The 27,425-nt window shown below is 38.7% G+C and overlaps 1 protein-coding gene across 1 annotated transcript in view; it reads right to left on the reverse strand.

Moving 5' to 3' along the window:
• Positions 1-27,425, reverse strand: part of THSD4 (thrombospondin type 1 domain containing 4) — a gene marked incomplete at its 5' end in the record, with an annotated part of 107,570 nt that overhangs the window by 41,425 nt on the left and 38,720 nt on the right. Inside the window, one exon of the mRNA XM_084293174.1 lies at positions 15,897-16,101. Coding sequence (XP_084149300.1) covers positions 15,897-16,101 — 205 coding nt within the window. The remainder of the gene's footprint in view (positions 1-15,896; positions 16,102-27,425) is intronic.

Genomic DNA, 27,425 nt, shown 5'->3' on the forward strand with positions numbered 1-27,425 from the left:
TGGGAATATGAAGGCAGAAGAAACAGGGCAACGCACAACTGGATTAGACTTCTAGAGGACGAAGATCTTCTGTATGTATTGCCCAAATGCTGCAGTTTCTCTTTGTGTGTGTATGTTTGTACATACATACAGGCATGGGAGCCGGTAATATATGCATGATAAAACCTGTTCAAAGACAAAATTACTGAGTTCTGAGTTACCTACAAAGATTCCCACCATCACTCTGGTCACTACCAACCAGAAACCACAGAGGTAGCAGTACATTACTGCAAGCACAGCTTTACATAACATACAAAACATACCAGGGCAATAATTTATCCAAGAGTTGTTCTCCCTTCTTTTCGATTTGTTTCTGTCTGCATTAAATAGAAAGCTACCACAAATCCAATACAATCAAGGTAAGATTTCTCACATAGATTGGCAGACTGAAATAGTATTCAGAGTCTTCAGTATGACAGATTTACCTGTCTGCATTTAACCAAACTATGTTTCACTATTTCCAAGTTCACAGACTACTTTGTTGACAATTATTTTCCTTCTAAACTGATTTCCTTCCAAACTTCCTTCCATTCTTCCATTATTTAAGGGCTTTAACTTCTAGAGAAAATATCTGAGCATGAGTTGACAATGTATTATGCAAACTAGATATTAAAGATCTTTCTGGGTGATATTGGCATGCACATATTCCAAGTTCAGTGAGTTTCAAAGGTGCATTTTTTCATTTATTATCCTATCAAAGATGCACACAGTAACTTCAGCAGTTAACAGAATTTGTTGATTAACTTCAGTGAAGACAGAAACAAGTCCCACCCTAAATGCCAAAACACGAATTGGCTCCCTTTACAATGACTTATTGTCAGATACAGTTTAGAATACTGGTCACTCGAGAGAAGAAGGAATGTTTGGTAATTCAGCGGGAAGATAAAATATTTTCCATTTTCATACTACAGTGTGCCCACAAACACTGATGACTTGTTTTGTTTTGACTTTCTTTTCCATTCATTTAACGTGTCTTTCTCTTGACTCTGTCTCACACAAAATCTATTCCATGTGTTTGCAAGTATATCTTCATTATAGGTATTATTATTATTATTATTAGGTTTTAAAGCTCTTTATTCAGATCAGGTGTTACTACATATTGCTTTACTTCCTAAGCAAAGAGCCAGGCCTTTCAGCTTGTCTAAGGCAGCACAGTTGCAATGAAATCAATGGCACCATTGTAATTTACAAGCTGCTGAGGATCTGCCCCTGCTTGTTTGAACAGCAGCTTTTTTACATCCACAAGCACATACGCATAAAAGTCTGCTGAAAGTTCAAAAGCATTTTTAATTTTTGTGCACTTCTTTTCAAACACTTCTAAAGTTTTTTGGGCAGTAGAGAAAACACTTTTATCCAGCTAGGCTCCAAAGGTGTTTAACACAGTTCATTGCAGTAGGAGTGCTTAATGGGCATTTTCAGGCTGCTCCTTATCCTGCTCACAGGATCGTGAGGATCCAATTAATTAATGTCAGAAAAACACTTTGAAGATAAGAAGTACTTTCTGAGATGCTTTTCTCAAGGAACCAAGGAGCTTTTGTTTCAGCAGCCAAATTCTGGATGGAGGCATGAAATACAAACCCATACACCGGTGTATTTCAGTAGAAAGCACCACAGAGAGAAGGTAAAGGAGGGCAGCCTTGCACAGCAAGGAGTTTTAATCACTGCTCTCACCTCCTTTCTGAAACTCCTTACCATGCTGAATGGATTGTAAGCACTAAACAACTACACTGACATTGATTATTAGTTTTAAAAGGCAGTGTCTTGAAATTCTTTTGGAACATCTTAATAGTCTATTAAAGCCTGGGAGCCTTCCAAAGAATGAGAAACTGGGGCAGCTCTGCTTCCACGCAGAGGCAGCATGCATACTAAGCCTTGCCCAAGAGGAAAGGTCTGGCCTCTTACTGCATTTCCTCAGAAGATCAGTTCTAGGATTTTTCTCATACTGATTTGGACTCTGAGAAAGCTGTTATGATGACAGTCAAGAGGTTCAAAATAAACATATAACCCAACTGAATCCTCCTAGTCATTTCTGCTGGGAATGCAAACATGCAACCTTTGGTAGCACCTTCACTGTCATCTTGGTAATAAAAGCAACATTTTGTGAAAGCCAGCACTTTGTAAAAGGTTGGTATAATTTCTCTCACACACAACACGCAAGAACAGTACCCGTACTTCAGACACTTAGGTATATTAGACAATTATAAACACCTTAAGTTGCCAGAGTTAGGATGTATGCAGGACAACAAAACCCCACTATTGTGCACAATGCGGTATAGTAGAAGATTAATTCTTACAAGTGGTGTTACTGAGCTGCCTTACCAGGAAAGAAGAGAAAGACCTGAGAACTGCCACCTGGACATTAAAAGCTGTTATTCAGTAATTTTTATGGGGCGAGGGCCCTGGGACAGGCTGCTTTGTACTTGAGGAGGAAAGAAAAAAAAATGAAAACAAAAAAACCCCACCACACACACACACAAATAAACAAACAACAAGAAAAAGTAACATGTAGTTTTTAACCCTTGTTAAAATCTAAATCCAAAGAGAATTTTACTTTATGTATATAGCCTGCACCAACTTTAAGACCCGGGTATGCCAGAAGGAATGAGCACTGGATAATGACTCTTGTACGAGCAGATGCCACGTTCAGTGCTTACTGTTCAATCTTGTTAATTTATTCTACCTCCAAGACATGATGAAAACTCAGAGATACTAAACGAAAATTGCACAATTCAACCAAGTGAAAATAAGACAACAGCAGCTACATCTATGACTAATTACACCATGTTCACCAGGAAAATCTACATCCTCCAATACATGAAGTAAATATACTAAGGTAATAGTAAATAAATGATGGGGCCTCCTTACACAGTTACATGCTATCTCCTCCGTAACAGTATTCATTTATCTTTACTTGCAGCACTCTCTGTTCCAGATTATTTTATGATCTAAGAGATGATTTAGTAACTCCTAATACTAAGGAGGTCTCTAAAATTCTTCAGAGCACTCACCAGCACCTGCAGATTAAGGCTAATGGAAATAAACCTAACTGTAATTCCGTGGCCTAGCCGAGTTCTGATATGCTGGATTGTGTGGATTTCAGAGGAATCTTGATCACGTTACCACTGCTTTCTGCTTAAAAGAAGTGATAAAGACAACAGACTGCAAAAAGCCATCAATTCACCTCCAGAGAAGGGTTAAGTTGCCATTACTTCATCTGTATTAGGAGAGATGGAATTGAAACAAAACTCAAATGCTTACATCCCATTCCACACTCCCTGTGTTTCATCCTTCTGAGGCTTTAGAGAATCTCAAAGGTAGGTTACTGAACTGTTCCATCTTTTTTCAGATACTTCAAAAATATATGCAAGGAAGGAGGGATGCTAAAGACATAGTATGTATTCTGAACTGAAAAACAACAGAGAACAATGGACATTAAGATTCCTTATTTGCCTGGTTTCTCAGTTTAACTCTCAGCTCCAGCCAACAAAATCTAACTAAGGAACATGACTGGCAGGATACAGTATCAAACATAGTAAGGTGTCAGCCTCACCTGATTCTCAACAAATATTAAAAAAGTGTTCATTTTCCAAGGTGCATACAGACAGTCACACTCTTCTGAAGTGTCTGAATTGCTGAAATAACCGTCTGGTTTTATTTTACAATAGCATTGTGCTCTTCTTGTTAGCGTGCTTGTTTCAGAGTCTGTTAAGTAAAGACAAATAAAGGCAAATATCCTCCTTTTGGCTGGGATGGAGTTAATTTTCTTCCCAGGGCCTGGTGTGGTGCCGTGTTTTGGATTCAGGATGAGAACAACGCTGATAGCACGCTGGCATTTCAGCTGTTGCTGAGCAGCCTTGCACAGAGCCAAGGCCTTTCCTGCTCCTGGTGCTGCCCTGCCAGCGAGGGGCCTGGGGGTGCCCCAGCAGCCAGGAGGGGACAGACCCAGGACAGACCCAAAGGGATGGCTCACGGCACGCGGCGTCCTGCTCTGCAACACAACGGGGGGAGCTGGCACTGCTCAGGGACAGGCTGGGCATCAGGCAGCAGGTGGTGGGCAACTGTACTGTGCAGCACTTGCCCTGTATAGTCTTTTATCATTATTATTATTATACTCCCTTCCTTTTCCATTCTAGTGAACTGTCTTTATCTCAAACCACAAGTTTTTACCATTCTCCCCCACCCCGATTCTCTCCCCCATCCCACCGTGTGTGGGGGGCTGTGTGGTACTGAGCTGCCCACCAGGTTAAACCACAACAGCAAAGAGCAAAGACACAAGCTGCACCCACCTAACAGCTTGTGAAAATGCTGCTTTTCTTTGCTGTACAGTCAGTGGGCATACTTCTCCCTGGGTTATGGGTACACGCCTCCCATGACACGTGAACTACCACACGTAGTTTGTTGCAAAAAAGCACTTGGAATGGCCACCATCAGTACAATGCAACTCAAGATTAATTCCACCACATTAATAGAATGTTTTATCTTTTTAAATAAAACTACCTACCATGTTCATGGTATGTATGTATATTTAAATAAATAAATATATATAATTGGAAGAAACTGGTAAGTTCTTAGGATAACATGCTTTTTTTCTGTGACACTTGAAAAGTCTTGTAAAGTCTACTTATGTTATGACAGAAAATGGTGGTGGTGAAAAACTTACAAACTCTTAACAAATATTTAAGACTGCATCATGCTTTTTTCTTTCTTTTTTCAATAAGACAACCAAGTATTATCTGCTTATAATGCAAATTGAAGCTCAAATCAATCCTCCCAGCTTGTCATTCCCCTGTATTAATTAGGTTTGGGGAAAGAATGAAATAGTATTTGGTAGAAACAACAAAAAAATCAGAGCAAGTTATCATTCTGGATATATGAAAACCTCTCCTGGCTCTGCCAGACACTTCAGGAAAAATCAATCCCCCCAGCCTTCTGGAATACAAACCTAAAAGAGAATGATGAAGTGTTATGACAGAAATTCAACAGTAAACTTATAATTCCACTTATTGAAGGAATCTTTATTCTGCAGACTGACTGAACATCTGCAGACACATTATACCCTAAGACATTGTTGCCTTAGGTCCTTACAAGCAATTTAGAAGAAAAATGACAGAGCCTCTTTTTGCCAATAAAAATGTATCCCTTCCCCAAGATTTCCAGAGCTCTGCTATTACTTCTCATAAATGTTCTCATGTTTTGGGTAGACTACTTCTGCTCAGTGAAGCAGCTGTTTACCTGCTACGTTTATTAGCAGAAAGTGTGCGTGCATGTGCGTGTGTGTGCATGGAGGGGGGGAAGCTGCCTGAATTACCCTTAGAAAAGAAGACAGATATCTAATTTAATAAACCAGAGATTCAAGTATGACTGTAATCCAAATATTGAGAAAAACAGTGCTCATTATGCCAAAGATAAACAATACGATGTTTATGTGGAGATAACAAAAAAGATATTATGTACTGTTTATCTGAGAGTTTAATATGCAGAGTTCGGTCCTGAAGGCATGTTCATTTGAAAAGATTATTACTTTGCTTACTTTTTGCCACTGCCTTTTTTAATTGCTGTTTCCACAGAGCCCATCCCTGCTGACAGTTCAACCTCTTTGTCCATATCAAGTATTTGACTTAGCATTAAAATCTGATGATATTGCCCCAAAGAAAGTCCTGCTGCTGTTTCAGTCCTTTCTTTAAAAAGCAAAACCCAAGCCATTTGGGTCTAATAATAAGTTTCATGAAAAAAAAAAAACTCTTCTACCATGACATGATTATTTCTTGAATCTGTGCTCTGGCTGCTGCACCCCCCTGCTCCAGATTAAATTCACTTTTGTCATCTGAGGACTCCACAAGCTCAGCACAAGTGTGCTTCTCCATCACTGACAGCTTCTGGCGGGGCCCTACATGCACCGATATGCCTTAACCATCCCAACCAGCCTCTCCTGGGGCCTTCACCCACACACCCCCTGCCACCCTAAGGGGCTTAGGGCTCCATTTCAATATAGGTGTCCCTCTAGATGGTCCTGATCTGATGCCATAGCACCCCTGGACCCTTCTCCTGACTGGGCCTCAGAGGTATGTTGCACCCTCGTGTCTTGCCCTGCCTCTGGCCCCATCTCGCTGTTGTGACTGGTGTGCGGGGACAGCCCCAGGCCTGACTCTTCACCTCAGTGTCTCCGGGACCCTGGGCAGGAACATCGGTATTAAGCCGGGGTTAAAACATTGACTGTTGCAACGTGTTGCTTTCATAAGCTTTTTTTTTTTGTGATTATTTTAAATAGAAATTTCCGTCTTTCTTTCAGTGTTGATTGCCGTTTTATGACCAGATGATATTCAAACTTTTCTATCTCAAGGCCCCTAAGCCACGCTCAGGTTAGTGCTGCCAGCTGGCCACCTTTGCGAAGGAGCTCACCTAAAAACATCTAATCTTGCATCAGACATTCATCAGATCCAGAACGAAGGCACACTATCGACATTTTTGGAATTACAGCAGTTTAATTATAAAACATCTATAAAATAAAAGGAGCCTTGACTGTGGGTAACCACCTCTACCATGGGTACAGACACAAAAGGACGATTGGATCTGTAAGGCCTTTAAGTGCCAACATTTTTCCGACACAATGCACTTGAAGTAATACTCGGTAGAAAACAAAGACACTGAGCAAGTTAAGAAATAAAGGATAAAGTTTAATCTCCCTTGACTAACTCAATCACACAGTCTATAAATCAAGTTTTAAATCCCCATATATACCGTGTATTAGGAAAGCCTTGGATTTCTTTTGGAATTTAATGCTGCAATGTAAAAATATTCTCTGCATATGAAGTCTCTTTATTGGATACAACCATGAAGCCACTAATCATGTAGAATTTCTACTGGCCGATTATTTTACTGAAAGAGATTTAAGAAAGGGTAAGAAACAAAAATGCTGAAACTCCGAAGTTCAATGTAAAATCAGAGAAGCAACAACAACAATAAAAAAAGATAAAAATATTTCTTCTATAGAATCAGTGATGTCAGAACATATTCTATCTGACTAGATCAAGGTACACTTAAGGAACAAAGAAAGAGGGGTTTTGCTATCCAAAAGAGATTTTTGCTCAGAATAAAATAAGATTAGGGAATCAAAGAATGCTGTTTAGAAATGTCAAAGACAATTGAAACCAGGTTCCCAGACATTTTTTCTTAAGTTTTGTTCTGTAGCATTTGAACAACTATTTAAATAAGTAACAACGCCTCCTCTTGGCAAGAAAAAGAAGAAATATGTTTTGATATGATTTGGGAATTTGTCTATGGATAGCTTATGAATTTGGACTGGTCTTGTTCAGTCATTATGTACAGCTGGGTCTGAGTACAAAAGTCATTTTTAATTATTTTTTTTTTTAAGAAGGGGATAGTATTGTATCTAACACACAACTAGAGAGGTAAGATCACTACACTGTGATTACAACTTTAAAAAAGAAGAACCTTAGGCAAAGTAGTATTTACTCCAGGTAAGAAAACAACTAAGCAACAGATAATTATTGAGGGACTTTGATCAACTCACAAAACTGATGATTTCCAAAGGACATACACCAATCCAAAAATGGTCCCTTGCTGGCCATCTTACAGCCAAAAGAAGAATGGAGTGAGAGCAAGAAGTCAGCGGAATTAGTGAGAGGAGAATCCACGTTCCAGAAAAAAAAACATATGCAAGAGGCAAGGACATAGATCCTCTTAACAGGCCTGACAGGAAGCCAAAGAGATCCCAGCAGTGGTGAGGACACTGACACAAGGAAGTATGTACAGATGTTCTACCGTGTATTACTTGTAGCGTCTATACTGAGGTGTAACTCTTATTAAGTAATACTGTTGTTAAGTTTTTAAATGTTAAATGTGTTCTGCACATGGACTACTGTAATCCCTAAGGAAGTAAACAAATTACAGTATACAAAACAGTACCTCAAGAAATGAACGTGAATAAGTACAGTCACGACATGGAAGACAAAGAGAAAAGCTTTCTCTATTTCATGCTACTGTAAGAAAGATAGCATGAGCCTGTATTACGTCTAAGTGGTGGAAAAAACAAACCAAGCAGAAAAGGATGAAGCCTTCTGAAACATTTCAAAGGACATTTCAAAGTCCTGCAGATGCTCCAGCACACAGAACCAAACAGAGCAACCTGATGGTCATCAACTAGAAAACAAAGACAAATAGAAAGATTTGAGATCTATAAAGTTCAGATTAACTGGGTTTAGATAAATTAAAATTTTCTCTGTTGTTCAAGTTTCTTTGCCCATCTCTCATTTTTTTTTCATGCATTTTCTTTGAAATGTTGCATCCAAGTTCCTTGGTTTTGTCCATAACTGGAAACATAAGTATAATCCAAACATTGCAAGAAAAGCTGAACTTAAAGATTTGGGGGTCTGACAAGAAGCAGGAAATACCGAAAGTCTTGCAACAGAGTTAGTTCTCCAGAGGCTTCCAGGCCAAGGGGGTTTGGAAAGTTATATAAGCAACCAGACTGCTGGGTGCTTTACACGCCAAACTGAACAGCCAGCCTTTCTGAGTTTCACTATTTTGCATACTTTCCTTTATCCCTTTCCCTTCTGTTCAAAACAACCTTTCCATATTTCAAGGGAAGGAAGAAAAACACAACACATTCCTTTAATACAGAACTTATGAACCAAGCACCTCAGTGGGACTCATTGCTGCTGGCCATCGTTCAGATGATGTATTTGCAGGGCAGATCATCAAAGCAACAGCAGGCTTCAGCTGGTGTGCTGCTGTAGTGATAGCTGTTTTTATAGGAACATTGCTTACAAGCAAACGGGAGAAAAAAAAAATAACACCGCTTTTGTCAAATGCTGACAGAACCAGGAAACACAGGAAACAAAAACACTATGGGTTCCAAAACTGGTCATGACTGCTGTCATCAGTGAGCCCATATGAGCCAGAAAGCCTAGCCACTGGGTGCTAGGAAAAGATATTCCTATTCTTCAAGATGCAGAGTAAAAAGAGAACAAAAAGGCCAGGAAGCTATGCACCTGAAAAAAAGAAGCAACACAGAGAACTCTCCTTGAGAATCAGGAGAAATGGAAAGCCACCAGTCACCCAGGTCAGGCACCCAGGCTTCTCCCTCAGCACCCCAGTTTAAGGGCTCTCTCCCAGCAGATCTGCAATCAGCAAGCAAGGAGAAACTCCTTCAGAAGTCTGTATGAGAAAACACCAATGGCAAGGTACGTGCAGAAGACTGCTTTGTAAGACAGTGCTAGAAAGCTGTGCTACAGAGGTTAACTCAGCCATTAAAACTTTAGCAACTTTCTTGAAGCCAGGGAAAAGAGTATTTCCCTTCACCCAGAGAAGTAACATGGTCTGCCCTTTTTTAAGCTCTGCCACTTAAAAGCTAGTTCATTCCTTTTCATACATTGAGAATGCATTTCTTCTGTGTTTTCAAAATGTGCCTGGAACCCAACAGATCACTACACAGAGTGTGAGGTGTCAGCACGCTGTTTAATGAAGCCAGATTGGCAAAGGCCACCTCGGAACTTACTATAGTAAGATAACCTTGCCAGAAACTTTAACATGTAATTATTTAAGCAACACAAGTATTGAAAAAAATATATGGTCAGCAAAGAATAACATCCCAGATATATTCTGGTTCAACTACAGGTCATTAGACTAGGTAAGATTCTTGAGCAACCTGAATTCAGTGGAGTTGAATTCATTAACACCAGGGTTGAATTTCATCCAAAGTCTTAACAACTTTGAGGGTTTTAGTAGTCACCCTAGCCAAATACAACACACTGGCTACAATAAGACAAATATTCTAGTGAAAGAATCTCTCTCCACAGAAAATTGTTTTGAGACTATGTTAAGGACTGTAATTCAAAAATTCTTCTAAAACTCATACAGAATTGAACCTGTTGAGATGCTCCAAAATTGGTTAAGCTTCTATTATGTGTGTCCATTATGCAGAATCAGAAAATTTCTGACCAAAAGCAAAGTCTGAAGCACTGCAGAAAAAGACATAAGCTTCAGAGTGGAGAGGAGCATAAAACAGAAGCAAATAAGCAGAAGTTATCAGGTGATATTACTATTACCATGATTTAAAGGAATGCTTGTTTCTGAAAATATTTTCTAAAAAAAGAGGTTTTCCTCTTTCTGTGTAGCAGTTCTGGACTATTCAGTTCAATATTCAGAAATAACTACAAAGCAGATTTGCTAGAATTCCTACTAATAAAAAGCGTATTTAAGGAATATTAATTCAAAATGTCATGGTTAACTTTACAGAGAGGTTTCAACTGCCTGTTCAGCTAATAATAATTTACTCCAAAATTTCCTTAAGGTTTGATCTTTCTGTGCTTACTTGCAGCATACTTAAGAAGTGATTCTTTACATCTTTTCTTCACAGTTTGGAGAAAATTTCCTTCATTTGTACAACATGTCTTTGCTGTTTAACTCCAGCAGAGAACAGGCGAGAGAAACAAGGACAAAAGGTTAAAAAAAAACAAAAAACAAAAAAAACCAGTTCTTCTAACCTAGGTATTGTAGTTACATAGTTTATAAGTAATGCATACAGTAAGCTGTGAATGTGAGAGAGAGACACTCGAACTCAGCACATCCACTGACATATATAGAGATGCACTCGATGAGGAACGTACACCACAATATAACGTATAAGTCCCTGTGGGGAACTCACAAATCCATCACAATAAACGCACGTAATAGTATAGGTTTGGGTTGCTCTACTTTGTAAACTCAAAGGAAGAAATTGCAAAATTTGTTTCTGCACAGAAATGGATGGATTATTAATAGTTCACTGGCAGCTGTCACTACTGATTTGGGACAGCCACTGAACCTAACATGCACCAAAGCACTGTAATATAGAAGTTTTCTGCATGCTGATCTCTTGTATATATGGTAACAGAGGAAAAAAACAACCGAACAAAACCTCTTCTCTTGCATATTTTTGCACATTAATTCCTAACCCTGAAAATTCATATGCATAACCTCTCTTCTCCATATTACTGTAATGTATCTGTTGCAATGTTTTTGCACAGCAACCTCATTATTGTCTTGCAAAGTAGGATAACATAAGACTAATAAGAACAACATAACAATATTCAGTAAGACCAATTAAATAAAATCAATAATTAAGTGTAGCAATTGATCTAAATAGCACCACGTCAAGCAAATCAATGGCTTTGTCATGAGTGATTACATATAAATTATAAAACTTTTCATATGACCACATGCGATACAGTGGTGCCTCTAACAATGCTTATGTTCTAAATTCTCTCCCCGTGTTCTAATCCAACTCCTTTATTTGCTGGAAATTTGAATCCCTAAATTGATTTCAAAATGTTATTTTAAGCTCAAGAGATGCTAATGGTATTTCATCATGAGCCATGCTGTTTGAATGTTGTCTGTGCTGCAGGGGATTCTGAATCAAAATATTTTTCAGATAAGATTTTCACAGTCCCTTTAGTACCAGCCACTGTTGTTTTCATATGACTAATTCCTTAAATCCATATTCAGGTTCAGACTAATATTCACAAGAACATCATTAAAATCTCTTGGTCTTCTGCTTAATCAAAAACCAACAAACAATAACGTATACCTCCTATTTCAGTCACGAATACTGTATCCTGGCATATGCTAAGAGGAGGTGCTAGAAAGCCAAGAATCATTTTTACAGAAAGCATGGAAAACAGATTAGATTCAAAGACCTAATCTCATTTAATAAATGAAATAACTTAATGCCATAAAAAACAAAATGGAAATACACAATTACATACCATGAAGGAACCAAAAAAAGCTTTACAATTAGCAGTTATATAAATTTCCCCATAAAATATCTCTGCAGTAAATAACATTCATGTAGGGCACAAAATGTTAAGAGACCTGCCAAAGCTCTAATATATAAACTTTCCCTTCCATAAGGTCTCATAATCGTTTACTGCTAATGATGGCAAACGGTACTTTTTGAGAACTGCATTTCAGAGTCACATGTCCGCAGAGTCAGAAACTACCAGATTCTTTCTGATCATAGTAAGTTCACTACACATGGTCAACGTATTTCCAAACACTTCATTTTCAACCACCATATCTTTCATTCTTTGATTAGGCTAATTTTCATTTTTTACTGTTTGTACCTCCTTCCCATTGCGTGCTCTTGCTATTAAGGCTACAGCTATGAGTAACAATCAACATCTTTAAATTAGATTCACAACACCCGCCATACAAAAAAGCACTTTCTGAATAATGACAACAGGTTCATATTATTTGGATTTACATTTCTGCCATTATCCCAAATAGCAATCCCAAAGATGCTAGAATATTTATTAAAAAAACATGTTTTGCAGCATAAGTGCTGAAATTTACTGGTCCCACTTAAGGTATCATGGCCCTACTTAACTTGATGGCAAACTTCCCATTTCAGTGTATGAGAACTGGCCAGCTGTTGATTACCAGTGGGATAAAAAGTATGTCTTTGTCTCTTTCCTATACAAGACTAGCATGTGACCGAAGTGCTTTGCCAATGGAAAAGTCTGTCTAAGGTCAGCAGTTGTTGCCCAAAGGTCTAACAGATCAGACAAGAAGAAAATATTGCTGAAAACTATGTATGGAATGACTTGCTCCTCAAAAGTAGCTCAGAACTGTACAGTCTATAGCCTTGTTTAGATGTTATGGAGTGTAAACCTACATTGTAATACATGTATGTAGCTTCTGCTTCAAACTACTAGAGTAAATATACAGACTGATTAATGCATTATGAATAGTTGTTAATAGCTATTTTTTAGGCTGGTTAATACCAAAACTGGACAAACAAAAAATACAAGCTGTCTCCAGGGAAAAAATACTTCATCTAAAATAGCATAGGTCACTAGATGCACAAGAAATCTACGATTTGGTAGATTCTGTAAAACATCCGTTGTAAAGTTACATGAAATATGCTTGAACAACCACTGAGACAGCCCATCTCCATCATTTTCAGCATCATCACTAAAACTAGACTTTTTACAAGGGTTGCAGGTTTTGCAACAATGACCAATGGATTATAAGAGGAAGGTTCACAAATGAAGTATGGAGAAACTTTCAGGTGTTTAGGTGACTCTTAGTTGAGTTTGAAACTCTAAAAACAACAACAAAAAAACCCAAACTTTCTTGTCTGCTTTTTCTAGCACCTCCTGATTTTACAGAAATCTGAAATACTTCCTAGTAAAAAACACACTTTCCTGGCTGCTTGATTGCTTAGTACTTTCAACAAAGCAGTGAAGAGGTGTTTAACTGTGTAAAAACTGTTTAATGAAACCACGTGGAACTCAGATGGTCTCCGGAACAGAGACAAGCAGGATATCTCAGATTCCCAGGAACATCTGCTGACATCTTTCAAAAAAAAACAATTGAGTGACCTTGAGCTGATTCATGATTTTGCATAGAAGAAACCATGAAATGTAAAAAGTGAAAGGAAAAAGAAACAAAACCAACTGAACTAATATTCTTCACAAGAAGCATACTGCTTACAAGCAGTTCTCATGGCTACAGTTGGACTATGACAGAACACGGACCTGAAATTTCAGTTTTGCAAAGCACTCAAGTGCATGCTTAAAGGAATGACTGCTTGGCTGATACTTTTGTTGTTGCTGCAGCATAAGGAAGAATTAAAGACTATTTGCCATTTTGAAGATTCATGACTTCTGCTTATTACAATAAATATTGATAAACCAGTAAATACCAGATCTGAGTTGTCAATTTTCCCAGCTGTACCAAGGTTTTGTGATCCATAAAACTGTCAACACCTACATTGTGAATGCTTTCATATCAGTGCGAAATGTGTGACCACTAATAGGCCAAAAACACTATTTCCAATTACCATTTCACTGCTGCAATGCTACAATGCCTGGTAGACCTTTTTCTAGTTTCAGTTTTCTGATCTGTGTTCATTCCCGTCCTGGAGCAACTACACCTGCCTTGATAAACTGAGTTTATAATGTTATAGAGTAAGCAGAGAGGCTGGAGTCCTTCTGGAAGGAACTGCAGCACCAAGAATCTGTAACAGGAGGGAGCTGGTAAATTTAGCAGACTAAGTCCATACCAGCAGCTTTAAAATGAAACATATGTAATGGATAAAAAAGGAAAAAAAAAAAAGACGATGGCATAAACAAAGAGCTCAGGGGATAAGGAGTAGCATGGGAAAGAAAAACCTTGGAACTTTCCCATACATGCCAACAGTCTTTATTTTTAAGCAAACGTTACTATTTTTCTGTTCTGCCAATTCCAAAAATGTTCATGTGGCTCAGAACATTTTTAATATCACTAAGGGAACTTTTCTGCCTGCTGTTTTTCAGATACTGACATGTAAATCTGTCAAAAAAATTATATTCAGTTTCATGATTTTATAGATCAGCAATGTAGCAACTTTCACTGGCCTGCCAAATAAGCTGCATTCTCACCCATTTGCTACCAAATACAGCGTCCGTAGAAGCGCTTTAGACAAAACAGTTGTTTGCTTTCATCATCCAACAAGTTAGTGTTCACATGAAAAAATGAATGCTGATGTGTACAGGTGCATACTGTATCCAAAAGATATTTGAATGAAACCATGACAAATCAGAACTGATAATCAGTTCACCCTACAAGTGGTCTCAAACTTTTGTCACTTGTGGACTGTAGGTGGCTTATTTCTTCACTTTTTTCTATTATTTCTTCACTTTTGAAGGGTCAGATTTTTGGTAAATGTATGGAGTTTGCATTATAGTACACTCTGCTTCCCATAATAAACTCCCATCTACAGGCAGATGTTTCTGTAAAACCAACAGAAAGAGGAGAAGGAGAGGGAGAGGATTCAATAATGAGCACTTCACTTTCTTATACTTGAGCAACTTGAGTTGTAGCCAAGATACTTAACAACCAGAAGTGAGATAAAGCAGCTGTCAAAAAGAATACTGGGATTTTAAACTTCCAGTACAGCTGGATAGTTCTAGTAAAAAGGACATGGAGCTTGCAATAAAGGCCTGGCGTAGCTACGTTTTTATTTTTTGCCATGGTAATTCTTAAAAGAGCTCTAAGGACGGACTAACAGACGAACAGCAATTAAAGTGGTGGGAAGGGGGGGAATTAAAAATCTGAACTGACACTTTTCTCCCAGACCAGTCAGCAACATTGGCTCCCAAACAGAAGCACGAATGTAAACAAACTAAGGGCTCTGTAAACTGGGAACATGTGAGGGTATAACAGGGAAACAGAACAGTTCACAAGTGCACACAAGACAGAAGTACATCTGCAGGAGTTTCCACATAATCTCTAATTTGCAGCATGCTATACAGCTTGAGAAATACATCGCAAGACACCATGATGTCAATATAATGTTCCAGGATCCCCTATGGTTTTGCATTAAGGACCTGCTTCAGTATAAACAACTACATAAATAATCTTGTGTTCTGAGAATACCACCCCAAGGTCACGTTATCTCAATACAATTTCGGCGTACTTTTCATGTTAAAAGAACTGCCATTCTTAGGCAATCAGAAAATGCTCTTTTCTCCTCTAAGAACTTTGATATACTTCACATCAATGTGCATGCCCCTTTGCTGGACTCTTCTACGTTCAGACTAGGTTTACGATGTGAGGAGCATAATCACAACAATAAGTCAACTAATAGGAAATGCCAAAACCAGTTCATATGGACAGGGAATGATGGTAACAGATCCACAGCGTCTGACATGCAAGTTCAAGACAGAATTATAAACTGTGAGTTAGTTCTGATCAAAATGCCCATTTAATGAGCTTCCTTTTCATTTTCTGACATCTGTTTCACACTACTTAGAGCCCTCCACCCAGTTGCACTAGCTCACAAAGAATGTTTTGTTCACTGAGATACAACTTACCCAAATAGTTGTTGCTCTTTGACATCTCGGTAATGTTGATTTTAGTAGCTCCTTCAGGAATTTCCACTATCTTGTGATAGCCAAGATTTGTTAGTGTGTGTTTGAAAACTCCAGACACAACCTTGCAAGCGGTGTTGTCCCCTCCACATATTCCACACTTGTCAATCACCTTGTCTGAACCCAGATAGTCATCACAGCCAATGCTCTGCAAAATAAAGTAATATTTATTTTTCCAACATCTTACAACTGCAGACTTCAGACATAACAACTGAGGACAGCACGACTTTTATAGAAGATTAAATCCTGAAGATTTTCTGAATTACTACTTCAGCAATTTCTTCCCTTGTTCTTCTGCATGAAGAAAAGCAATAAGAAATAGAGGTTTCACAGACTCAGGGATTTCAAGTTAGCCTACTGTTTTTTACAGTTTGTTACCAAAAATGCAAGAACATGCTAAATATCACTAATGCATTTATCTTTCCTGGTTACAACTGTCATACCAATAATCTCTTAACAATGCAGCTTCTGTAGCTACTAGTCGGGAAAGAGATCAAGTAGATCAGTAATTCTGTTATGACCCCAAATGTGCTTTGTACACAAGTAGACCTACTTTATATGCAGTGTCATCTTAATTTCCTCCAAAAACGAGTACTGAGACTATTTTCAACAGAAAAGATTTCCAGAAGTCTTTATACCATGTCCAGACAGCACTGAAGCTATTGCCCCATGCACTGAGGAGAAGAGTGGCACAATCCAGTCTTCAGCCAACTCAGTAACAGCCAGTTGCACACATGCACAAGAACTTCTCATTTCCACTCAAATAAGAAAGAAATATTATATGAGCCAGAACAGAAGAACAGAAGCCTATCACATACTTCATGAAATGTAATAACTTGATGGAAAATGTTCAATTACAGACAGAGTGTTGCTCTATTATTACAAATTCTCAACAATACTTGCAAATATTTGATAAAATAAAAAGGTTCATTATTGGTTTATGCTTTTCCTGTAAGCAAATAGCCAAGTAAGAAGGGGAAGAAAGAAAGTTTTTTGATACCACCAAGTTGTAATATAGGGAGTTTCTTGTGCCTTGACATCACTGTATTTCTTTCCATTCCCAATACTAACACTTGGCCCTTGCTACAAAAAATGTTCTAAACTGAAAGCCAGAGTCTGTTTAGTTCCAACATAAATATTTAACACCCAGAAAGTTTTTTATGACTATCCAAGAATCACAGATAAAACCATCTAACTCATCACTGCCAGGATCATACAGGGCTTGACAATGATGCTTGTCATGAAGCAAGAGTAAGAAGACAATTCCCAAGCACTGCATTTCATGGCGGGATAACCTGATAACTCAGTACCTGGTGTATCCTATCAAATCTACCATGAACAGATTGTTCCATGATTTCAGCGATTTTTGATTTAAAGAGAAACATTTGGTTTAACATCTTGTACTTGCCTTGCATGGCAGAAATCTTAGCATCATGAATGTCATTTTTGTGTTTTGCCTTAAAATACATTTCCCTTACTAACAAAGTAACGTGTTTACTTGAACACAGGAATTAGATCATTAGAATCATACAATATAATTTCAGACTTCCTAAAGTAATCAAAAAAAAGCGAGTAATATACATTAAAGACTGCTGCGCTTAATGACAGGTCAATTTCTATACTTGTTCTCCTGCAAAGGTATTTTGTTGAGAATATGTACAATTTCTCCACTACACATTTTTTGGATGGAAACTTACCAGTACTTACCATCAACCTATGTTATACAGTGGCTTTCAGGAAATTTCCACTGCCAGCAAGTTGTTTTATGGAGGAAATCCCTTCAAATATGAGGTGCTATTCAGTATGAATTGCTAGCATAAATGTTTAATGGTATTCTGCATCACTACTGAGTCCCATAAAGGTTAATATAATTTTCTTCCTTTTAGCAAATAAAAGAGAATAGAGAAAAATGTGTTTTATTCATTGAGAACATAATTCAGAACTACCATGGGGCACCGTGAACAGAACTACTTTTGACAGAAGGAATGCAACCAATCAGTACAAATGTGATTCCTTTGTAGGGAACAAATATCAAACCTGTTTCAACCTCATACATCGTTCTTAGTTAAGTATTAGCTGACGTACAAAACAGCTGTCATTCTTCAGCTGTACTACCTGGAATTCTTGCCATAGGGCACAAGAAGGGCCTGCATTGCAAAAAGTGCCTGTGATTTTTAAACACTCTTTCACAGAGGATGACTAAGAAAGATACAAAGAATGAATTACTGGAAACAAGAACCTAATAATTTGAAACCAGTAACTGGCAATGAGGAAACAGCCACAGAATCACAAGAAGGGTATAAATAAACCATACACATTACGCAGTGTGCACTCAGACATTTTACCTACCAACAGAGCAGGTATTTAGAAATAAATCATAGCTTTACAAAGAAAAGCTAAAAATCTTTACTGGGCTGCCTACTGAGACTTCTGTAGAAATTATGTGCTTTAAAGATGAGTATTGCAAAGATACCAGAAGGAAGATAGTTAAAATTAATACATTCTGGAAAACCTTGAGATTTGCTCAATACAGCTTAGGCAGGCATATAAAAATGACCTCTTTAATATTTCCAGATCTGGCAAGGGTATCCTATATCAAGTATCTGTCCCACACGCTCTATGGCAATCTCCCATTCTCCTAACTGTAAAACCCATAGATTTCTAGCACTGACAGGTCAAAAGGTACTGGATACACCTGTCACTGCTCCAGGACTCAATATTTAATTGGTCTTGGGCCTTGGTCCAGAGTTAATTTTGGAAAGATGAAAGAAACACTTTTCTGACAAGCTGATTCTGTTTTCTTTCTGCTTTTAAAAAGCTGCTTGAAGCTGTTCAGAGGTTTGTAATGGTAGTAGTCATCCTGGCAAAACAAGGTTGGTAAACAGAATGCAACTATATCAACCAAAAATGTAGAATCCATGCAAAAGAAATGAAATTAACTATGGCCTCTCTGGGGACGAAGAAAGACAAGAATAATTGTAAAATGAGGGGAAAAGCATTACAAATGCCTTTAAAATTAGTTTCATTTGGCTTTTCCCTAAACTCTAAAAAAATTACCAAATATGTTTATTCAGCTCTATCCAAAAATGCTTGTTCAAACACAAAGAAATGATTCCCAAAATCTACAATTAAGCTAAGCTAGGAGTCAGAAAAGATGTCATAATAAACTAAAAATATAGCAACAATTGAAGAGAAAAAGTCAGAAACTAAGACTCTTAACATATATATATATATATTAAAGGGAATATTAAAGCCATTCAGGATAAAGTTGAAAGGTGATAAAAGCATGTAAACACGATTATTCTTCCATTATTTTTGGTCTTTTCTACCAAATGCTGGAGACTGAACTTTTTAACTAACCCCTGCTCTACACTGTTCATGTTAAGAGTATCATAACCCTCCTTTTGACCCTCCTTCCATTTGACCCTCCTTCATCCCCACTTAGACAAGCAGCTTTGTACATTCTAGTCAAATTTCTAAGGCAGCCTGAGCTTTTCTCATCATGCTATTTATCTTCTCCATATATAGTACACTGTTTTCGCTTCCCAAGCCTTTCAAACAGAAATGGAGAGACGTTATCTCAGTAATTCAATCAGTAATGAAACAGAAAGAGTTGAATTTGCACCACAGAAATTGATTGTGGTGCCCAGAACACTTGGGTGAGGTAACCATTTGTAAAATACATAAAATAGCTTCCCAATACCTGAGATGCTAATTTGCAGACTTCCTCACTGATCAGGAATATAACTGTATTTTTACAAACATAAAGCTGCTGTATATTTCTGTAATAGTTTCATTTAAAAAACAACTTATCTAAAAGACAAATCAGCTTCTGTTTTGTGACAGAAAGCACTTCATCAGCAAGCCAAGGAAGAGATTTGATGTCCTGGAATTTTCATACTGGTTATGGCCTGCATATAGCCTGGAGATAGCAGGAATTAGCGATTGCATGTGCACAGGCAGTTGGAATGGTTGGCAGCTAAACAGCATACAAACAAACTGCATGGTATTTGTTTCTAGAGTACAGGCTTGAATCTGAGTTGATAAGAGTTGGAAAGCTCCAGATGCTCTAGAGAAAATCTAAAGATAACCAGCAGATACTTAAAATACCTTGAATCTAATTATCTTTAAGTTTATAAAAAGCAGAAGATACATATAATTATAACCTCTCTATTCCTCAGAATAAAATTTGGTTTTGTGCAGAAAGCAGAGAAATGCATGAGTCGGTAGGGGGCTCGTTGTGCCCAGACACTGGAGACCAGCTGCTCCGCAAAGTCTTGTAAACACACGGCATGGCTGGACCCACCCAGAGCCAAGAGATGTCACAACATCGTGTCCCACAGCAGAACACAGCTGCCACAAGCACGAGAAGCCTGAGGACATTAGAGACAGAAAAGCCTACCACACATACGTAGTCTTGCAGACTATGAAGCCACTCCCCAAAATACCACAGTCCATTGTCACTCGCAACAATGTCCCAACCAACGTATGGAATGAATGTGATTGAGCAATTTATGAGCTACAAATTCGTCACCCAGGGATGAGGTCAAGAGAAAAGGTGTAGAAGCAGCTTTTTAGATCTGAAAGGGTAAGACTGTTGGAATGACCTGCAGTCACAGGAGGTCTGCAGGAGAGCCTCAAACTCCTTCCACACACAAGTCCCAGTCCATGCCTTCATTCCACCACTATTTTTACTTGGTTTCCTGCATCCACACTTAAGCTTCTACTGATGCCTCACTTCTCAAGATAATTGTTTTACAAGTGGAACCAAGCTAAAAACTCTGCTGCTGTCTCATTTTCCCTGGCACTGTAAAGCCAACACAACCGCAGGGATGCGAGACTAATTCCTTTCTGGTTTGTGCATCAGCTGAATTATTAATTAGATGTCTGCTGTAGAACAATTACCTGTAGGAATGACACTTCAATAGCAGCCTAACTACGTTTTTAGGGCTCTTCTAATAGCTAGTATTGCCTGCTTCTATGAACATGTGAGGATCAATATAAAACTCCCTGCTACAACTTGAACAAAAAACTTCTACAAATACTTTCTGAGAAGCACTTCTTCCAGTATTTAAAGTTAGGAATATGCAATAGAGATTTTAACTAAAGTTCACTGAAATCCGTATGAATCTTTGCAGCTGACAGAGGCCTCAGGCAGAGAAGCCACCTAATTCTATAAGCTTCTCTTCTCAGTGCTCACTTCTGGTATTACCCATTTTGCCACTTTTTACACTAAAAGCATGATCTTGTTTCTAACCACATCCCAGGAGGGAAAAATACCGATTCAATCCTAGTCATTCTCTTCTCCTACCATTATCAGCCCTCTCTTGCTGTTGCTGCTCATCAATGTATTACTTACATTCCTGAGTAAACTGAGGATTCAACAGCTTTTTTTCTTTTTCTTCTCCTTCCTCTTTGCGCTAACATATGCTTCATTTCAAATGGATATGGAATAGAGGGCTGATGAAGCTACCACAGTTTGGTAATGTTTTTGAACATGTTTGTGGTCATTTGTGATTACAGAAAATACTCAAATTCCACCATTCAAACTGGCTGCAAATGGTCAGAGAGATGGTTGGGACAACATGGAGGAGGGCAACGAAAAAAAAAACACATAGAAGAGAGCCCAGACATTGGCATGGACCTGCAGTTTCTTCTTTGCAAAAGTAATTCTCCTAATACTTGTTCAAGTCTAGGCAGACAACATAATTTGCAGACAACATAATTTTATTCTGAGTTCCTATGGTGCAACGTAAGTAGTACTTTTAAAACTAGCAACTTTCCGCTCCCTTCCACTGTTTTTTTTTTTTTGCTGTTTTTTTTTTTTTTTTTTTTTTTTAATTCATAACCATAAATGTTTCAGCAGATTATTGCAACTTAGCATAAATCAATTTACTTTTCCTATACATACCATGCTCTTTGTACAGTTCATTCAAGACAGACAAGGCTTTCATTGTCTTGTTAAATCTTCACTTTAATTCCTAGTTAACATAATTTTGGTATTACTTAGAGGTGCTGTAACGTTTTTAGGAGGCATTATTTGGAAAGCCCACAATAGAGGAAATTAAAATCACTGGATTCAACAACTCTGTACTTTTCAATGACCTCTCTTTCCATGATCCTAGGACCATATACCGCAAAGCTTTTATTGCATTGCCACGATTGAATTTTATTTATTAGCTTTTGGACATACCAACGCTTCTGTTCTCTTGTACCTATAAGCAAATGCTGAGAACCAAGGTTAGTTTGTTTAAACAGAGAGCTCTCCTTTACATATAAGCTCAACACTGAAACGTTATGTGCATGCCGTGTCTGATTCTGAAATCCCACCTCTGTGACCTAACCGACACAAGACAGCCGCATGCATTTTCTGAGGCACTAATTTGTGAGTAGTGAGACCCACAAATTTCTGAAGTTAAGAGCCTCTGGGCAGGAGTACAATAGAAGTAAGAGCTGTTAAAAAGAATAAAATTAAAAAAAACAAAAACAAAAAACATTTATATGTAACATAGCACAAACTGTTGATAATTAAAAATTACAAATATTACTCCATGATACTGCCTAAATGACTCCCCTCAAGCCACTTGCACACTGGGACGCTTGGGGTTGCAATGTAAAGAGCCTGTCAAATTATCAGACATCTCAGATCTGATTCCTATGACATTCCATGGATGTCTTACTCCGGGAAAAGATGCCAGAAAACACAGCAGTCTCCCAATTACAGATTCAGAAAGTACTCTGCCCCACCCCTTTACAGGAATTCCTCACTTTTACTCTTCAGTCCTTAAATAAACCCCTCTTTCACCTTCCTATCCAAAAACCATGCAGGAATTAAGTCAGCCATAGAATAAAGTTGCTCAGCTCCAAGCTTTGGTATTCCGTTTTCTTACCAGCAGCCAGTTAAGGTCAGTTAAAAGATGACGTATTGCTTTCATATAAAATGTCTCACTTAGTGACCATGGTCTAGACACACGCAGCTGAGTGAATGGAGTCAGTTGTTGAGCCAATATATAGGCAGGGAACTCTGAAAGGTTTAATAAAAATGATCTCCTCTGAATCTCTTCCAGCCTGCTCTACTCCCCATTTTTTTTAAGCACAGAATATTTGCACCAACAGTCCAGTCTTGATTTTTGGTCAGATACTGCAAAGCTTGTCCAACAGTATCCACTTTGTGCAAAAATGCATTTGTATTACATCAGTTGCTCTTGACCAAAATCCCACTGAAATCAGTGGAAAGGCTTCCTTTGAAATTAGTAGAGCAGGGCCTAGGAATATGTGTGAAAATGGGCATCTACTCTTGAATCCAGCAAAGACAGCTGAATATGAGCCAGCAGTGTGCTCAGGTGGCCAAGAAGGCCAACGGCATCCTGGCTTGTATCAGAAACAGTGTGACCAGCAGGGCTAGGGAGGTGATCGTCCCCCTGTACTCGGCTCTGGTGAGGCCGCACCTCGAGTACTGTGTTCAGTTTTGGGCCCCTCGCTACAAGAAGGACATCGAGGTGCTTGAGCGGGTACAGAGAAGGGCGACGAAGCTGGTGAGGGGCCTGGAGAACAAGTCCTACGAGGAGCGGCTGAGGGAGCTGGGCTTGTTCAGCCTGGAGAAGAGGAGGCTCAGGGGTGACCTTATCGCTCTCTATGGGTACCTCAAGGGAGGCTGTAGCGAGGTGGGGGTTGGCCTGTTCTCCCACGTGCCTGGTGACAGGACGAGGGGGAATGGGCTTAAGTTGAGCCAGGGGAGTTTTAGGTTAGATGTTAGGAAGAACTTCTTCACTGAAAGGGTTGTTAGACATTGGAACAGGCTGCCCAGGGAAGTGGTGGAGTCACCATCCCTGGAAGTCTTTAAAAGATGTTTAGATGTAGAGCTTAGGGATATGGTTTAGTGGGGACTGTTAGCGTTAGGTCAGAGGTTGGACTCAATGATCTTGAGGTCTCTTCCAACCTAGAAATTCTGTGATTCTGTGAAAGTGCCCTCTACAAAAGATACCAGTAAGTATAATTTACTGTTCCCGATTCACCAAGAATAGCTTGCTGAAATCTCAATTTACCTCATGGTCCTTGCTAAGTGTGGAGAATTGTCAGCTTCGAGTTGTGAGATTCATTGCAGCACAAACGCGCCGTGATTAACGGCCTGTCGGGGCCCTTGCACCTCAGACAGTAACTCAGGAGGCCCCCATGGGGACTGCTCACTGCCAGTATCTCATCTTACAAAGGTCCTAAACTCTGAAGGATCGTAACATTGTTCGTTTTCTCAGTTGGTTTATGGTTCTATTCCTTGGTCTTCAAATTTCATCGTATATTAAGCAAGCCCCAGTCCACCAGGACAACTCTGAAAGGCTAGGCCACACAGAAACGAAGCCTAGCGCTACCACTGCTGGCCTTTTTCATCCGGAGGTGCTTCATGAATACTTTACTCTTTTATACTTTTGCTGCTGGAGCTGATCACTGCCTTCATAGCCAGAAGCAGCAGCGTTATCAATCCGAATTTACCTAGGAGGTGTACCCTTTGGTATGACTCTCTCCTCTCCACTCGGGGAGGACCCTCGCTTTTCTGCTTTTCCCCCAGGTGTAAGCATGGCTGCCTAAAGATGGTCTGGATGACATTCTCCTCCTTAATATGTGAAGCCGAGGATAACAATCCAATTTTTCTTTGGCCACTGTTAAAATCTTTGACCTTCACACATGAACTTACTGACTGAAGCCCTATGGTTAGATAAAGATTATTTCTTTTATTGCTGTTTGTGACAGGTATTAAATTAGACGTTAGTGAAGATTTTATGACTACTAGAGAGTAATAGCTAGTACATGTCAGTACATCCCACTCCTGGTGGGACTCCTACTAAGTGTACAGCTCATTCACCTGAGCTGTTTGTAAATCAGAAGAGTGATAACAGATTTCCAGGAACTACTTTCCATTTTGCTGACCCCTGAGGGAGCCAAAGTGTACGTTCCTAACACTGTACAGCAAGCAAATTACACTACACAGCCAGCTTTTTAGGGATTTTACTGCACGAGGTTCAGCAGTGCATACCCTTCAATGGAAACAAACAAGGCGTTCAACACCAAGGAACCATGCCTTTAATTGTAAAGCGAGAGATGCCTCCAGAAGACTCCACGGGTAGAACACAACAAAGAGTAGAACATGCTTATTTTACTGTCCCACATCTCTTCAAAGTTACTGCCTAACCTTCACTTGCTTTACAAATAAAAGGAGCAATGTTGAGAATTTACATTCAACCACAGCCTAACAAACAATGTTCTAATGGCTCTCACTTGATTTGTGGTTAGCTATTACCATTATTTTTACCCAAACATTTGATCCTACTTTGGCTTTCAAATATTTCCTGCTGTCTACAAACCTAATACTCACAAATCTTTGATGCTATTTACAGCCCTCTACAAATAGACTGTGGTCATATCCACATGCCACTCACTGAATTAATCACAGATTTTCTACCTGCACAATAAATGTTTTCATTACCTATCCATGCATTATGTTGGGCTTTGTTTTGTCAGACAAATTTCGAACAGCAAGAAGAAATGAACTATTCATTTTTGACAATCTTAAGAATCCAAATGACAGTTAAAGCATCTAGATATGCAGCAGTTTAATGAAAAAAGCTACTTACATAAAGACATATAAAGACCCTTTCACTAAGACATTCAATGGTTTCTTGCTGGCTAGAGAATTACCAAAGAGAAGAAAGGTTTTATTCTTGTTACAGTGGAAAAAGTAAAGCAATCCAGGAAAAGTAATCATGTGAAAAGATGTTCTTAAAGATAACACCTAATAACAGCTAATAAAAAATGATTTAAAAATATAAAGCATGCATCTCACACTGATACCTCTGACAGTTAGCAAAACACATTTCTCTCACATGGCTTTTGTTCTAAGAAAAGATAGCATAAATGGGACTTGTAGCTCTCCCATACACAGAAACATCTTATGGTGTTTGAAGCCAATCTAATTGCAAGCAGCACTGCAGCAACAAAGGAGCTGCAATTGAAGTAGATGCTTGCTGGCTAGAACTTCATCAAAGTAAAGATAGCTATTCAACTTTCTGACCTCTACTCTAGAAGTAGTTTATTGACGATGTTTGTTACTCAACTGTTTTTAAGCGACTATGTGTGTAGCATTTCAGAGTGAAGGAGATTAAGATGCCTAATCATCATATATACATTTCACTGGAAACAGGAAAATATATACAGAAGGTGAGGCCTTTTTCTTCATTTGATAGTATGCAATTCAGTCAGAATCACTCATTTCTGGCTGAGTTAGAAGAAATCTGTCTTAACCATTCAGCAGCCTCTAGGCACTGAAGGCAAGCACAAGCACACGACTAACACAGGGAGAGTCCAGTTTCACCATGCCTGGACCCTAGGGTCAGCCTGTTCACATACAGCTCTGTTGTTGGAGCACTCAGAAGTGCACCCAGGGCACTGGGGCTTCAGTTTTGTGTCTTTACATCTGCGAGGGGATCATATGGCTCATATTTGTTAAGTACAGGAATACTGACACTGAAAAACAAACAAACAAACAAACAAAACCCTACCTGAAAGTTTGGATTTTTTTTTTTTTTTTCCATCTGGACAAAAAGTCTGCACTTCTTGGTTCCAGCTGTAGACAGAAAACACCTCAAGAACAAGTGCTTTTGCAGTATTATTTCCAACCCTCATAGGATGGAAGTGTTCTGGGTATCAGCAGATTCACAATGGCATCTTGGAAACATCTGAGGACTAATCTAAGACCAATGGTGGGATTTTTTTTCCACTGTACTTAAATGGATCACAACCACAACTCAGATGAGTACCTAATACTGGAGGTGTATTCAAAAGAAAAAAATAAACACAAACAAACCACACTCCACACTGAGAACTGCTCGTAACTATTACAAACTGCAAAACAAACATGAAGATGGTGAATGCAATCAAGTGGAGCAATGTACAAGCCTCAGTCTCTGAATATATTAAAGATTTTCTCAAGCCAAATGTTCCAAGGAATGCTGAAAATACCTTTAACTCAGACTGAGTTATTTCTGCATGTCTTATCTTCGCATCAAAAACTGTATTCATATAAAATCTGTGTGCATCCCTATTTTAGAGTCTTTAGATCATGTTTATATTACTGACTTGGTTCACAGCAGAAGTGCAGTCTAAGTGACACTCAGTCTCTGCATTTAACATGCACTGGTTTAGCACAGAGAATAAACAAATTAGAAGCTCCATATCCAAAAGAAGCTCTAATGCTCACCAGGTAAAATAGGTTGCAAACAGTATTTATCACCTCTAGAATGCACTAAATGCATTAGTACGTTTAGTTCAAATGTAAAACCACAAGGATAGCAAAGTTGCTATACCCATGAGACCAGACAAAATCTAATCTGAAATAAATATGCAAATCACATATAATGAAGCACTTGTGTCTGCCTGAATATACTGATCTGCTGCAAATACACCAAATTACTTCTTACCACA

This window comes from Netta rufina, assembly GCF_964035555.1.
Source record: "Netta rufina genome assembly, chromosome: 11".
NCBI classification, from domain to species: Eukaryota; Metazoa; Chordata; class Aves; order Anseriformes; family Anatidae; genus Netta; species Netta rufina.